The following is a 17538-nucleotide window of genomic DNA, read 5'->3' on the forward strand; positions in this document are numbered from 1 at the left end:
TCTCATAGCAGTGCGTGCATGATTTGGATGTAAAAACACATTTTATAACTATATATAAGTTTGTGAAATAGTTTTTGGTTTATACATACTATATTTAAAATATTATGAAGAGGTGTTGGTACTATTTGGTTGTCATTAAAAGTCTACTTAAGTGATGATATAAAATCATGTTACATGACAGTTTGAGTGCCTTTAAAAAAATAATTTTCTCAGTGGATCAGCAGAGCAATTTGGCACAGCTGGTTTGTGATAAACTGAGAATAATCAATGTTTCTTCATTCTTATTCTAATTGATGAGCTTGTGGTAACACATGGAGAAGCACACATACAGTCTGAAAGGTCTCTACTTCCAGATTTCTGCATCTCATTTAAATCCAAATCCATACATTTCCAAATCCATATTTACATGAATAGCAGTAACTTGACAAAATAAATACTAATGTTCAGGGCCCTTAATGAATCCATAAATACATCTGCAATGTGTCTTTCAATTAAAAATGACAGTTACTAAAACTTTGCATATATTTATGAAAGAATTGACATAAAAGATAAAATTTGATTGACTCAGAAACATCATTTTGTTGAGAAGAAATACACTGAAAATGTACCACTGCTGCACAAAGTTACAGTAATTACATGGCTCTAATGAAAGGATATTGAATTGTATTTAGACAGAAAGCAGGTTAAGCAAGTATAAATTTTATATATGCTAAAGATGAAGTTTTTCAAGAGTATGTCTCGTAGCAAGGAAAGGGGAAAGTTAAAAGTAGTTGCAGGATTTTTCTCTTTTCCCCCATCTTGCACTGCTTTATTCAGTATGAACTCCACAGATTATGACAAGGTGTAGCTACTCTGGCAGTGAACCAGATTCGCTCTTTTTTTAACCTGTTCCCAAATTCACAGCTACTCACCATTTGCTGCTCAGACTGCTATCCCTGTTACTGCATTTACAAAACCTTTGTTTGAACTGGTGATTTCCAGTAGAGAGGAAGGTATTTAATTACAAATATAACACACACACACGCACCCCCCCCCACCCCCCCCCAAGGCAGCTGGTTGAGCTTTTGCTGATTTTGCCTATATTCTGTTGTGCAACAAGAAGTGACTGAAACCTGGCTCTGTGCAGAGAGAATGAGTTGTCTAACTGGGTTTTACTTTTATCTGCAGCTCGGCTCTGTGCTACATGGCACTAAATCTGCAGCTGTCTATGAGAAGAAACCATTATTATTTTACTCTTAGCCACTCAATGGTAGGATTCCAAAATAATAGGAACATTTGGAACATATATCCTCCCTTATGTTGCAGAAATCACAGAGGAGCTTTAATAGAATTTCACTCCTATGTAGCACAGAAAACATCCACCCAATGTTTCCTTCCAAAATCAGTTACAAAAAATAAGGCATGTTGCTGGAGAGCCTGCTAGTTTCTAACCCTGATAAAATAGTGTAGATTTGCAAGAGGAAATTATCCTCAAGATGACAGATGATGCATTATGCTAGAAAGAAAGGTGGTGGGAGGAACCCAAATGCCCAAATCCAATGGCTTTTATATTCCTACCCTGGGGAAAAAATTGCCTTTGTCTTAAACCTGGCAATTGCTTTAAATGTGGGAGTGTTAGCAAGTAGTACTCTTCGAGTACTAAGATTTGTCTGGTACAAAGGGTGATGGCTCATTTAATACGAAATATGAGCTAAATCTGAGTGTGGCTGTTTTCTTTTGCTTTAGATGATAAAGAAAACTACCCAACCCAGAAATCAACATTAACATCAAGAAAGGGGAAAATATATACATATATAAATAGAGCATAGTATTAATTAAATGCAATGTAAATTAAATCAATCACATTCATTTTGATTAAGTGCAGTAGAAATCAGACACAGGACTGCATGGCAGTCCCTTTCTGAGAATCCATAAAGTAGATCATCTGATACCATAAACTTTAATTTACAAGTGGAGAATCCCACAGATGTTTTCACACAGTACTTTTAATTAGGTGTTTTGATCACATGCTCTGAGGAAGGTTCCCTATTCACCACAGTCCCCATAATTTTAGTTATCCTACAGTATATCTTTCTGTGTTTATAAGTTGTCCTACAGTATATGTGGCTTGTGCCACTCAATGCCAACAGTCTTCTCAATAGGTCTTAAACAGATTAGATTGCTCCCAATTAAAAAAAAAAAAAAATCCTCAAACTTGTTGACTTTCATTTTCCCAAGATCAACAGAATGTTTTTAGTAGCTTCCTTAGTAATGATCCTTTCAGTGTAATTTCTGAAAATTAAATACTTCTCTTTCTGCTCTTGGCTCCTGTTGAGGTATGCCATCAACTATTTTACTTTAGATATGTCTGCTCCATGGCAGTAACTTTGTCTAAGAGAGCAGCCTTCTTTCTATAGAAGGCTATATTATTATTTCTATTTATATTCATATTATATTTATAATACTATTGCATTGCTGTTGACTCTGCCCTGTGAATTGCCACGCTGTCATTTTTCCCTTCGAAATCTGCCCCAGCAATTCTCACCTTCTTCAGATTAAGCTAGTGGACCTGTAATTCAGAAGAACACCATTTCTGGTTCTTCATCTTAAGTAGGTGCTACCCATTAAATGTGTGTGTATCTGTAATCTTTATCCTTTTCCTACCAAGCAGTGCTGGAAAGGAAGAAACGGTGTTTTCCCCGGCACTGCCATTCAAGAGCTGTGTGGCAGCTGGCACAGGTCGGGTCACCTTGACAATATCATTAACATATGAGCTTTAGGTTAACTCTATAGGCTACCACATCTTTCTTCCCGCAGACCAGAGAGGGTGTGTAATTTGGATACATCTGTGATTAAAGTGTTTTGGTACCTGGTTTGAGTCCATTTAGCTTCCGCTCTTGTATTTGCTCTCAAACCACACCATACTATCAGGTGTATGATGGTTTATTTTCGCTACCTCTGTCGTGCCTGAAATTATGTTTTGCTTCTCCTCAGGGAAGAATCAATCAGGGATTGAGGACAGTGTGCAATAACACATTCCTCTTCCATAGGTCCACTGAAGGAGCACTTGAGGTTTAAAAGCCATCCTTGAATTAAAGGAGCAATAGGAACCAGGAATAGGTTGGCTTGTGAGTTATGCAGGGAGCAGTTTAGAGAATGAGGCCTGGCAGCTGAATAGATGAGCTTCTGAACATGGTGACAAGTGTACCTCTTCCCTAATACAAAGACTACTGAGAGACTGAGGAGGGAAATAAAGAATAAAAAATAATAATAATGATACATGAATGCACTCAACTGTGAAGCACAGTTGTATGTGTCATGGAAAAGATCAAAACCTACTTAATGATAACTTAATAATTGTTCCATACATGGGTGGTGGGGTTTTTTGCCAGAGTTGCAGAATTGTGAAATTTTGCCCCCAAACATCTGATTGTGCTATATACAGTATTTGGCATCTTAGGTGCATCAGAAATTAAGAGTTTTCAGTCATCCAAATGCCTAAATGTAGCTTTACAAGGAAAACATATTTGTTTCTCAGCTAATTAAATAGGTGGATTACGAATGAGATGACTGAAATCTTGGAAAACAGAAGGAAGTGACAAGAGAGAAGTTGCTGGACAAAAATGATGGTGATAAGGAAGGCATGTGACTAAGACAGCAGCTATTCAGGTCTGAAAGAAAGTTTCTATTGAGGACAGATGCTTGTCAGAAGAACAGGGACTTTTGGGGCCCTTACATGTTTTCAGTGCTTGATAGTGAAGGAAAGATGAATCTGTGACCACTGGTATGAGAACAGGGACTAGCAAGTTCACTTTTGTCTTGTGATGGCATTCTTCTCCTCTGGAATTAGTTTTATTTGGTAATATGACTTGATGGCTATTTGTAGTCAGTGGGTTTGTCAGTGAGGGTATTTTAAAATGTTATATAGAGATTTCATTGGTCATATGTGGAGGGAATATTCCCTGTGTTTTCCTGGTTGAAACCAAACTCTTGTTGGAAAAACTCCAACCATAATTTCTTAAGACTAAGTTGTTAAGTTATGAAACAGGTTGTATTTCATGGACTGAAGAAAGTCAGTTAAACCCTGGGAAATCAGCAGAAGGAGGAGAAGGATATATGTAGTAGCTGGTGAGAGGATGACTGTAAATCAGCAGTGTAACAGAGCTGTGAAAATAGCAAATTTCATCCAGTAATGGCTGAATCTCCAGCTGATGCAGGGAAGTTACAGTGCCATTGCACAGACACGGGTGAACTCCTCTCTGGAACAGCACATCTAGTGCTGACCATGCTTGTTTGATGACATGACCTGAAATTGGGATAACTGCACAGAAGGGCAGCATGAAGAGCCTGTCTTAGGAGATGGAAAGACTGACTTTCTCTGCTTATCTCTAGCTGCTGGGTGGAGAGTGAAAGGATTTGATTGCTATCTAGAAATACATTTGGAGGGCAAGACAGGTGAAAAGAACTGTTTCAGCCACATAAGTGGGCTGCAGAAATCAGCACGTATAATTTAGCCTTGAAGTATCATCATTAGTTATTAGATGTAGATTCTTAACTGTTGGAACAACAATGAAAACATCCTGGAAACGCTTCTGGACAGAACATTGGGTCAAAACAACTAAGCACTTTTATGAGTTTAAGTTTGAAAAAGACTGGTACAGAATGTCTGCAAAGCACCTGGACTTGATGAAGAAGATGGCCCTTTTTGTTCTTGATTCACAATGGGCAGAGCATGGGGTTTGTACAGTTTCGAAGAGTTAGGAATATTCAGAATTTCTGTGCATGAAGAAGTCTGTAGCTTTCTGTCATGTTTTAACCCCATCCAGCAACTAAGTACCACGCAGCTGCTCACTCACCCCCCTCCTCAGTGGGATGGTGAGGAGAATCGGCAAAAAGGTAAAACCTGTGGGTTAAGAAAAGCTTAATAATTCAAATTAAAAAAAAAAAAATAATACTATACTTGAAAAGGGAGACAACAAAAAGAGAGAGGAATCAAACCCAGGAAACCCAAGCGATGCACAATACAATCGCTTCACCACCCACTGACCAATGCTCAGCCTGACCCAAGCAACTATCAGTCTCTTCTGCGTAACCCCCTTGGTTAGTTTGGGTCAGGTGTCCTGTCTCTGCTTCCTCCCAACTTCGCGTGCCCCTCCTCACTAGCAGAGTATGAGAGACTGAAAAGTCCTTGGTCAGGATAAGTACTACTCAGCAGCAACTAAAACATCCATGTGTTATCAGCATTGTGTTCAAACTAAAGCCAAAACACAGTACTGCACCAGCTACTAGGAAGAAAATTAACTCTATCCCAGTTGAAACCACTTTCAAAAGATAACATAGCTTAATAAAATTCAATTTAGTGGCAAAATCTGTACTGCTTCATAGCAACCTCAATTAGCATCCTCATTGGTAGTCTCAGAAATAAAGGCTGTAACAAACCCAGCTCTCTCCCTGTCCCTGTCAGAGCTGGTCCATCACAGTCAGTACTAATGTACAGTGCTTGGACTGTACAGAGAAATAAATGCATGTATTCAGTATTCCTGCTTGAAATTTCTTAAAATTGCTCTGTGAATTGATAAAATATTTCACTGCCCTCTGCTGAAAATGGATAGGCAAATCCAGCACTGTTTGTGAGCAGAAAAATTAGTCTTGAGCTGATGTAAATAATGCTACAGTGTATCCCTGAGAACACCCAGGGCAAAAGAAATACAGTGTAATTGCAGGTCAGCTTCATATTTACAAATGCAATTCCACATTTTAAAAATTCTGCACTAGTCTTTAAATAGGGAATTGCATTTCAAGATTACATGGTAAAGCATTTCATTTTCTTAATTTAATTTTCAAAATGCTTTGATCATACAGCAGCAGTTAGGCAACTACTTCCTTGCTCTTTTACCTTTACATTAAAAGATAAATATTGCCAGTCTCCAGAAAAGTAGTAATTTTTAAAATGAAAATAATGTCATTTACATGTGGAGTCACGCTAGCTTCCTTAGCACAGATGATGTTAATATAAAACAGATATTTAGAAAACGGAAATGAGGCCCCATCCCTGAAAGCTGGAGAAGCATCTTAAATTAGATACTCTTTATTGTATCTATTTGTTATTGACTTACAAATATTTTATTTCTTGTCTGATCTGAAAAGAGAATATACTTGTAAAAAGCAAATAATTACTATCTCTATCTTGTATTTTAGCCTGTTTCGTGGTACCACGAAGAAATGTTAAGTCTTGTATAAGAATGCTGTGCATTAAGCAACCAAGTAAAGACTCAGCCTGAAGTCAAGCTCCAGGCCTTTGTAGTTGCTGTGTGTATGCATGTGTATTTATATGCACACACGCATGTGTGCGCACATGTTCCTGATCGCAGCAAACTCATTTGGTTCTATGACTGCAAAACAAGCTTTGTTTGAATTACTGAACCTTGAGACACAAAGTTCCATTAAGTAACCTAAATCAAATACCAAGGACAGATTGTAGACTAGAGTACATGTCACATGTTTTAACAACTTACTTTAAATGTAATAGGTGTTCGCCTTGTTATTACTGATGAACTACCTACATACATATATATGTATATATATGTATATGTGTATATACACCTGGATACACATAGTACTTTGTTTTTGTTCCAAGTTAAAGATATGCTTTGCAGACATAATTTTTACTTTGCATATATTCTGTAGTATGCATATTTTGATTTATATGGACCTGAATGTTAAGTATGTGTTTTTTAAAATGTTCTTAAAGTACAGCTGGGATACAGAATTACAATGAAGGACAAGACAGGAATTCAAAATTATTCTGATAAATAGAAAACTCTGTCAGGAATGGAGTTACCCTCAGGAATGTTATAGGTAAAGTTTATTCTGCCTTATGGCCTGGTGATGGACTACATGACCTTTCAAATTCTCCTCAAGCCCTGTTTTATAATTCTGTGATCAATTCATTTTGGCATTTGACAGCTGCTGTAAATATACTATAGGTAATTCTACTACCTTTAATACTTTTAATGCTTTTTCTTTAAATTCACATATTTTGCACATGAAACACTTTAACTACTTTTAAAATGTATTATTGTCTATCAGAAGATGGTCATAATAAAGGATATGGGTCTCATTTGGCTATTTAGCAAATGTGTATTCTTTCCAGCCTAAACCAAACTGTGATGCTGAATTTCTGTGAGAGATTACAAGGCTATAAGTTACTACTTTTTAACATAAGGATAACTCAGGGTTTATAAGCTGTTGATCAAGTGTTATTCCCATTAGTGGTAATAACTTGCAGATAATTATCTTCATTTGGAAAATGAAATCCTGATTCTCAAAGTAGTTTTAGTTACATTCATTCTGGAATCAGATCACTCTTTATTGCATGTTAAAGTCATGACAAATTGGTTGTCATCTTTCAAGTGTAATTTAGTCTTGCAAATAGGTGATCTTGTTAAAATATTGTCAGGTTAATCAAAATTGATTTGTGTGTACTAAACCCAGTGACTGCTAATCAAGTATCAGGTTAGGAAGCTTTTGTAGCAATTTTAAGTCTTTGATAGTTTCCTATTATTCATGATGGAATGACTCATTGGATTTGCGGAAACATATTAAAACCTGAACATCCTTCCAAGGCAGGATACCAATGCATTATAGACTAAAGCATCTTCTTTAGAAATGTATTTTAAACAACCTGACAGTGTGGATCACTGTATTTGTTATACCTTATACACAATGAATTGTTCTCCAAACCATGTAAGTCCCTTGTGGTCTTCCCACTCTTTGTTGTTTATAACTATCTTGCCATTTTTATAGGCAATGGTTAAAGAGATATTTACGATTGTAATGTAGTCTCTGCAGATAGGAATACCACCCATTTAAAAGACAAGGAGTATATGGTGCTTCTGTGGTGTAAGAAAATGCATTTAGAACTTCTGTACATGTCATTTGAAAGAAAAGTCTGTGTAATCGTGAATTTGTTAGACGATACAGTGAATTTTTTTCGTAATGATCATCAATATTGGTTATATGGGTTATAGGTAGATAAACCCTCTGAAATGATGAAGAACAGAAACTTTGCACAGAGCCACCAGGAGCTTTGCACTCTGCTCACACCCTTTAAAACTTACGACGTCTTATTTTCTTTCAACAGAAAGCTTTTCTTTACAGACTACGGGAATACTGCCAAGGTTGAGAGATGTGACATGGATGGAATGAACAGGACGTGGATAGTAGACTCTAAAATTGAACAGCCAACCGCTCTTGCACTAGACCTCATTAATAAATACGTATACTGGGTTGACATATATCTGGATAGTGTGGAAGTTGTTGACTATCAAGGGAGAAAGAGGCATACAATAATTAAAGGCAGACAAGTAGGTATTTATTTGAACATTAGTTAAAAGTAATGCCATCAATATATGAACATACATAATGCTAACAGTTACAGTGATTTCAGATTTTTTTCTCTTTTTAGTTCAAATGTGTTAGAAGTTAAAAGATCCATCTGCATGTTTTGTTATATTTGCAATTTAGCCCATTTTGCAACCTATGGACAAGCTTCCATGCCGTGTCTCATTAACTATACACCATGTAAGTTACACTCCCTATTGTAAAAGACTTCAGGAAGGAAAATATGGGGCAATAGAAAGATACTAGGGGATAAATTATAAATGACAAGAACATGTCCTTTCCAGTTCAGGAAGGAGAGATTAACAGGCACAAGAATGTGAAAGAAACAGAATAGCCAGAGCTATTCACCTGTTCAGACTCATCTGGATTCCTTTAAATCATATTTTGTCGATGGCAATGATGCTTTTCTCAGTTGATCCAGATGTTTGGAGTCATAAATACAAATGCAGAGACTTGAGTCTTTGAGGTGGAGAATATCAATCTGTTATTTTTGCTTCAGCTTGGAGAGCGAGGTAAAATGGAGGGAAAGGAAGGGGTCCCTGGAAGTTGTGAAGATTATGTAAAAAGAGGGAAAATTAGCAAAGACCAAACTTTCTTGTTGCTACTTGAACTGCCAGATCTTCTGCTTGAAGTTAAACAGAGTGTGTAAAAATGTGCAGACAGAATAAACACTTTACCTGTTCTGCTGTCATTCTTTGCTTTGCTTCCAGGTAATCACTGTTTAGTAAGAGACAACTGATTAGCATAACTATCATTTTAAAATAGGCAGAAGATGTGACAAAAAACAATCTAGGTCACCTGGCTAAAGAGCAAACACCTTCCTAGTTTTTACCAAATTACTCCCAGTCTTCAGCCACTTGTTCTGGAATAACAGGTCTTGTAAACAACTTCAGGTAACATTTTTGAATAGATACCTAAAAAAAGAAAGCGATTTTCAGAAGCAACTAACAAATGCTTTTTCAGGCTTGTAACTGGGTTGTATTGGTGTCATAGGAGAGATGCTTGCTCTTTTTCTTCTTTCTTAAACTCTGATGCAAAAGAGGATTATTTATAAAGTTCTTCTCTAGCTAAGAAAGGAGAAGGATGTCTGTTTTTTCAATATGAGTGAATGGTATTAAAAAGTTTGGCCTCTCAATTGGTTACTGTTACTGCAAAAGGAGAAGCATATTGGTTGTCTTTCCACTCAGATGAAAAATTGGTAATTTCACTAGGTTCTGTGCCTGCATTTGTCAGGATTTAGAATGACTGCAACTCCAAGTTACTCTTCATTAGTCCAAGGGAATAGCAGACCAGAAAACTATTCTCAAGAAATCTTAGGGATTAAGGTCTATTTCATAAGTACAAGCATATCAAAGGACATGTTCTCCAAATGATACAGGCTTTTTAGGTTGATAGCCTGGGTGGCTTTCAAACAACTATTCTTTGTAGCAAGCAACATTTCCATTCATGCATAAGATAGCTGGAAAGCTTCATGAAGTGTAAAAAACAACAAATGCATAAATTAAATACAAATAATTAAGTCATTATAAAATTCATTGTAAAAAGAGTCACACAGTTTTCATAGTGTAAATCTAGAAAAGCTCTCTTGGGAGTTAAAGATTTAAACTGAGTGCAAATGGAAATAGGGAAGAAAGGATTAATTCAAGAATTTGGTACAGATACATCATTATTTTCAAAGCTGTTTTCCATCTTACTGTAATTGGATTGAATTTCTATTGGGTCTTAATCAAACACTTTCATTGATTTTTGTAATTTATTTTTTTATTATTATTATTTTTCTGGGAAAAGGCTGAATACAATGGCAAGATTTGGCCAACTGGGGGGTAATTTCCAGAAAGGACTGAAATACTTGATGGACAACAGGGGGGTTTTGATTGGTTGGTTGGTTTTGGTGACACGTCTGAATTTGTGATAAATAAGCTAAGTAAATACTTTGTGGTGAGCAATTTATTGATTAAACTAATAAGATATTCAGTCTGTGAATATCTGAACATCTGCCAACAGATTTGTTCAGTTTTCAAAATTACTAATGAGATATTTTACGTTTCCTAAATCTATAAATCGAGCACAACCACTAGATTATCGAACACCTCATGTTTGAACTGTGACTGGCTGGCTAACTAACTAATGTTAGGTAATTTTTGATGTACCCAGACACATCACGAACTATTACAACTTTAGAATTCACTTTTTGAAAAACAAGCAGTACTGTGTGGCCACAATCAAATTGAGAGACACTGACAGAAAAGGGACACAAGCATAGCTAAGGGAAGTTGTTTATTTATTCATTTATTTACTTAAGAAAATATTTGGTGGGTGTATATTGCCCTATTTGCCTTGCTATGATTATAACATAATAAAAAATACATCAATTCATCCTATGAACTCTTTTAAATATCTATATTTACTGTATTTAGTAGTTAATGCTAGTTAATAAAAGTTAATTAATCTTTATTATGATTAATTAATAATAGTTAAAACTAAAATAAGTTGTACATATGCAGAACTTTTTAATTTAAAAGAGAGAGAAACTGGGAAATTCAGAGGATAAATTAATTTGGATTCTTAAATATTTTGAATTTTCTGCCTTTCCTGTACAAAGCTTTTCTAATTATAAACTTCAGACTACAAGAATGTGAACTACACTTACAGCATAGCTTGTGTTTATTATTTACAAATATTTATTGACATATTCAGAAATCCTTTTGTACAATTCACAGTTATGTTTGATGTTTACAAATCGTAGATAAACCTGACACAGCTAAAATAATGATGATATATTTTTTCTTTTCCAGATTAGGCATCTTTGTGGTATGGCAGTATTTGAAAACTATTTATATACAGTTAATTCAGATAACCTCAGCATTCTACGAATAAACAGATATAATGGCACTGATATTCAGTCTCTTGCCAGACTTGACAATGCTAAAGAGATCCATGTGTACCAGAAAAGAACTCAAACAGCAGGTAAGATCAACATTCCTTCTTAGGAGACATAAACACAGGTGTTAGGTGGATGTGTTAAAAAGGTTCTTCCAAAAAATGTATCAGAATATGCAGTGAAAATTTGTCACTGTGGCAAAACTGTTGCTTCTTCATCTGCCCAGTTTTCTTTGTGCTTACTGCCAGTTTTCCTGCATGTCTAAGCTTGGCTCCCTGAGCATTCACCTTGGAGAACCACCAAAGAGCCCTGGTCTGCAAGTTTTCTGGCTCCACACAGTCAGCGCTTTCAGAATTTAACACCTTCAAAATTGTTAGATGTCCAATACCATCCATACACTTGGGTCTCAGCCCTCAGAGATTCCTGGTTTCTCTGGGCCTGCTTTTCAGACAGGCTACAAACCTCAAGAGAGCCCCCGTCTTCAGGGTTGCCAAAAAAGACAGAGACATAGGCAGCTAACCTGCCTAACTGCCAGCACAGCAACTGGTAACATAGGAAATTACAGATAAGTTTTCCTTGGATTGTATAAATATCATATTTGCCTTCTGCAGAAAAAATCTTCATTTTCATCTAGAATGAAAAACTTTCTATAATCTCAGAATTTTTGGTAAAATAGGAATTTCTGAGGTCCATAGTCCTGTACATAGTCCTATGGCTCTCATCATGGCTCTGATCGCATACTCTATACATTTGGAACAGCAGTGTTATTTGTGGGAACTTTGTGCAAAGATAGCAAGATCCCAAATGTTTACAGAGATATTTTATGAGATTATATTTTTTTTTGTATGACTGATAACAATTAATCATTGTCGTGACTGCTTAGCCAGAAAAGCTAACATATCAATTCTGGTGATCAATGCAAATGTTATTAAACAGACTGACTGCTTTTAGAGACATTTCTGAAGCGGGAACAAACTAAATTTACATAGAGTGAGTGAACTAAATTTCACCCTCTTGCTGAAGGCATTGACTTGCAGATGTCAGTGTCTGGAGGAGGCTGCAAAGACTCTTCCCTTGCTATAGGCCCCTGTCTTGTACCCCTGAGGGAATCAGAGAGGTTGAGCAGAGGAGAGGCATGAGCACAGTGTAATCTTTTACTACATCCTGTGATTACTCTGTTCCTCTTGCCCTTTGTTCACTCTGCTACTCCTTTTGTTTTGAATGGACATGTTTGTTCCTTGTCAAGATTTGCTGTAAAGGCTGTCTCAGCTTGGTAGAGTTTCTGTACGCCTTTAACAATATCGATCTTAAACCACTTGATTACTTTTTTTTTTTAACAACTGAAAAGCTTGAAGTAAAGGGAAAAGAAGATAAAAACATTTTTTGAGCTAAAATACTGTTGGTACTGTTGGCCTGTTGTAAGCCGGCTTGGTAAATATAACATAGCAAGGTAGATTTTGTTTTTTCATTGGATTTATCATGAAGTGTTTAAAAAATGGATGTCATATGTTAGTCTGCTAATTTAGAACCTTTCATTTGAAAATATGAAATCCAGAGAAAGGAATTCTTTGGCTTCTTCAGCTGGATTTACATCCCAGCTGTACACATACGGAAAAACGCTACAAGGCATGTTCTATTCTTTAGCTTTTGCCCAGGTATCTGCCCCAGAAAGTTGCTATCTAATGGAGTTGAATGAATAGCAAACTGCATTGGCATGGGATTCACTCTGTTCTCAAAAAAATAACCAACCAAATAAATGAACCAAAGCAATAAATAAAAAAGGTGAAAAGTGTGAGCTACCCCCTATCAGGGGAGTGCTTCCTGATAAATGCTATGCAGAAACTTATTCAAAAAGGGTGATCACACACAATGATAGGTATGGCTTGATAGCCACAATATGGCCCTTTGGATCACTTGTCTGGTTTGGGTATCATCTTTAAAAAACATATAACTGCAAAAAACTTTACAGCTGCATTCTAAGGAAAGATTTATTGTGACACAAATTCCCTTTTTTTCCTGTCTAAACTTTTTACATGCTGATGCATATAATTATCTTGCTTTAAATGGATATGAATCATGCTATTTCTCACTCGCCATAGTCAGAAGCCATGCATGTGAAGTGGACCCATATGGAATGCCGGGAGGATGTTCACACATCTGTCTGCTCAGCAGCAACTACAAGGCACGGACCTGTCGCTGCAGGACTGGCTTCATCCTGGGGAGTGATGGCAGGTCATGCAAAAGTATGTTATTTAAGTCAAACAGTCTGCCAGCCGCGAATATTCCAGGGTATAGTTCTGGGTTTTGTTTAACATGTTTATCAATAACAGTAGAAATCACACAGGCTGCTTTTAAGTAAAATGTGTACTTGACACTTTGTTCATATATCCTTTCATTCCCTCAAAATGGCTTGATTTGGCTTAGTTCATAGAAGTGACAAATTAAACCTGGAATGCTGTTTAAAGACTTCTAAAAATTACCATGTTTTATGTTAATCAGTCTTACTCTTTCTTTATATATTATGCATTCTCACAGCATATACAGCTGTTAAATAGTTTGTCACATCCAATATTTACCCATACAATCAACTTGTAACTCAGAGGTTGACCATTCATGTGAATAAGTCAAGCAAGGCTTTTCTCATAATGCTTTGTGATAGCAAGTTTGAGTTGTGTAGCTATAGTTATACCTAATGTTAAGTATACACACAGCCAAAAGGACAGTCCTGAAAGTCATGGGGAGCACCTACTTTTGTCTGGTTTCTTGATCAAATTGCATTGATCTAGTTCAGATGAAAAGCATGCAATCAGATAACTCTGATGGATAGACGGTAGATGGATAATTGATCTCAGTCAAACCTCATATGGTTTTCACTAACAATTCCAACAAAAAACCTCAAACAATTAAAAAAAAGTATGTATTTTGGAGATTTTTAATAGGTATATTGATAGTTTTAAGCATCTAAGGATATTTATAAGTACCTTTAAGGAAAGAAAATTACTAAGCTTCCATTATTTGTAATTAACTCTACGTAACTAAATAGTAAAAATCTGCTGAGAAATAGGAAATACTGGTATCCATGTTTTGTATCTCAGTGTAAAAGAACAGTGTGTACTGATTTGTAGTATTCCTTCCCATTTGAAAGACGTTTACTGTAATCTTTTGTCTTGTTTGTTTCTGAGAAACTTTAGGTGAAAAAAAAATGGTATTTTGTATTTGCTGGAGTTTATGATCTTGTTAGATTTAATGATTACTTCAGTCATGGTCTACGTTACCTGGATAGATCTTAATGAATTGTAAAATTAAATGTCTACAAAGCTGTATATGTCCATTTCACAGTAGATGCAAAGTTATTCTATGAACTAGCATTGCTTTTCAATGTGAACTTTTACAGAAAAAATAATTAGATATAAGCAGCTCACTGAAGTAATCTGTATTTTAATTAAGGTAATATAATTAGCTAGATTTTTTTGAGTTTAGATACCTTCGGAATAAATGAAAGCTTAATTTTTGGTATTGAATAATACTTCTGCTCCCCCACTAATTGTGCTGGTTAATTAAACAGTGATATTATGCACTGTAAAGAAGATTAGGCAGCATCAGTTGTTTATGTTTGTAATCTTTCTTTTGCAGGACCAAAGAATGAATTGTTTCTTTTTTATGGGAAGGGACGTCCAGGAATAATACGGGGAATGGACCTGAATACCAAAGTATCTCATGAATACATGATGCCTATAGAAGACTTGGTCAATCCTCGTGCTCTGGACTTCCATGCTGAAACCAATTACATTTATTTTGCTGATACTACCAGTTTCCTAATTGGACGACAGAAAATTGATGGCACAGAGCGAGAAACAATCCTCAAAGATGGTAAGCAATGCTGATAGTGACATTCACAGACTCTCACTAAGGAGAAGTTGAACTGACATTTACAGATAATTTAAGGCTTTATTTAAATCTCCCAAGGAAAACAGACCCAAACTAGACCTTAGGGTTGACCTTGAACAGAGTTGGAGATACTTCTTTTTCTTTATAACTTCCTGTTTATTCTTCCTGAGTGCAGATATTAAAGTTTAGTTAAGTTGCTCTGTTGTGAATTCTTACTTTGTCCATTTAAGCTTATACCCACCAGTGAGTAACTCCTGCATTTCCACTGCATTCTTTCAGTACTTAGATACAATGAATCCATAATGCAATTCTTTCTAATCATTCTCTGATCCATCCCATCTCCTTCTGGACTTCATGACTTCATTGTGTCACAATGTTGATTCTGCAGCTTATGCCAGTAGTTTAGCAGTGTGAGACTTCCTGTAGTTCTTGCAAACTCATTTGAAAAAGAAGCTTTGTCTTTCCTGATGTGTTTTCCATTGTATATGTGGAAGCAACAGGAAGACCGAAACATTTTTCAGAAGCTTAATTAAGATATTTGTACCATTTATTATAGCAATGAGAGAAAATAGCAGCAGTTCTCTAGTTTCCACCTCCCCCACCACACTTCCCAGAATCAACCTGGTCTACAATCGTATCTTGTACAATCATTTCTCATACTAAATTTTGTTTCAGTGATAAAACCTCCAGTTTGTCAACACATATGTGTTCTTTTATGGGCTCTTTTAATGAAAGACTGCTTCAGCAGGAGGTAACAAGTGCCTCAGTTGAAATCCATTCTACAGTAATTATTTTCTAGTATTCAAGAAAATAAGCAGGATGAATATAATCTTGGCTTTTAACTAAAATGCCATTGCTTTATCACAGGGATTTTCATTCCCTGTCATTCATAACCTATGTTTTAATCCACCTGTCTCAGAGAAGTTATCTCCAGTTTGCAGTGATATGGTGCTGTTTTGGAATAAGGTTTCTCAGAGTCTGCACAAAGATCACTTCAGCAGTAGTTGCAAGGAATAGATTGCTTTTTACCCTCTATTGGTGATTGCTTAATAGAAGGCAGCTGTCTGAGCTAATAATGAATACTCAGCTATCAATCTCATAAATCTTCATTTCATTGCAAATGTGGAAATGGATAATATATATCACAGAGCTTCCATTGCTGACTTCCTCTTACTAAACAACACACATTTCATTTTACAACAAAGTGATTCAAATGCGGAGTAGAGAAAGGAGCAGACAAGATGTCAATTTAAATATTTTAAGGTAGCACCAAGGAGCATCCCTGCTGAAAGGTGTCAAACAGGTTTGGGTTAGTCTAATCAAACATGCAGACATGAATGAACTTTGTATACCAAATCAGCAGATTGAAGAGACTCTTTTAAACAATGTTTAACTGGAATTTCTGCTCTTTGTAAGTGCAACGTAGTAAAAATACCAGTGCAATACCAAAAGAATTATGGACTACCTGAAGATGTATTATTGGTGGTCGTAATACTTACAAAGACCAAAAAAAGTCAGTCATTCTTTCCCCACTCACTTTTTCCCGAGGAGCTTACATTGTTTGTTAGAACTGGGTGTAGTTTCATAACTTTGAAGTATGTTTAGAGAACACTTGTTAATGTATTTTTCATTATTTAAAAAATTAATATGTCCTCCAGCCATAGCACCTCAGCTTTTATTCTTGTCAGCTCTCAAGAACTCAGCAGGGATAGATTAAATCATTCCTTGGTGGAAGGCTACTAGAGAAAATCAGGTGTGTCAGGAGGTGGCTTAATATTCGCTCTGAACAGCATGCTGCTAAGGAACTCGTATCTGTGGTAGGTGTCACTTCTTAGATTAGAAGTTGTCAGTTTTTGTGACTATCAGGTTTTGCAAAAGCAGATACACTAGCTGAAACAACACTGTAACTCTGATAATTACAGTTTGCCTACATGAGAGCCTTATCCTACAAGCTGTTGACTGGGAATTGAAAACGCTGCACACCTAACACTGCTGGAGTTTGATTTCCCATATAGTTTCAGCTGTGATTTCTTATTCTTCACTTCAGGAAACAAACTGCTGTGTAATATTGATAACTATTTGACAGCCCACAGCATTGCCTATCCCAGAGTCGGCGGCACAACTGCAATTGTAGTGTACTTTCGCCAGCAACAGAAATTGCCATAATTAATCTTTCAAACTTGCATGCAAAATTTATTTTTTTTTAAACGAAACAGTGGAACAAACCAGACTTTTTAAAGGAATTTAAATATTGTTCAGTTGAAGTAACATGAACACAAACTCTGCTGGGTTTTTTTTTTTTTTGTCTTTGTCCCCCTTACATTATTTTGGGTTGCTGTAAGCCTTAAAGTATTATATTATTCATTTGTAAATATTAGCAAAGATGG

The 17538-nt window shown here is 36.1% G+C and overlaps 1 protein-coding gene across 9 annotated transcripts in view; it reads left to right on the top strand.

Annotated features, from left to right (window-relative positions):
- LRP1B (LDL receptor related protein 1B) overlaps positions 1 to 17538 on the top strand; it is a 752766-nt gene that overhangs the window by 457645 nt on the left and 277583 nt on the right. For all 9 annotated transcript variants that reach the window (XM_030487472.1, XM_030487474.1, XM_030487475.1 and 6 more), the window contains 4 exons: positions 8123 to 8345; positions 11178 to 11349; positions 13363 to 13506; positions 14897 to 15133. In XM_030487472.1, the coding sequence (XP_030343332.1) occupies positions 8123 to 8345; positions 11178 to 11349; positions 13363 to 13506; positions 14897 to 15133 (776 nt within the window). The remainder of the gene's footprint in view (positions 1 to 8122; positions 8346 to 11177; positions 11350 to 13362; positions 13507 to 14896; positions 15134 to 17538) is intronic.

Source organism: Strigops habroptila, chromosome 5 (assembly GCF_004027225.2).
Source record: "Strigops habroptila isolate Jane chromosome 5, bStrHab1.2.pri, whole genome shotgun sequence".
In the NCBI taxonomy this organism is placed as follows: Eukaryota; Metazoa; Chordata; class Aves; order Psittaciformes; family Psittacidae; genus Strigops; species Strigops habroptila.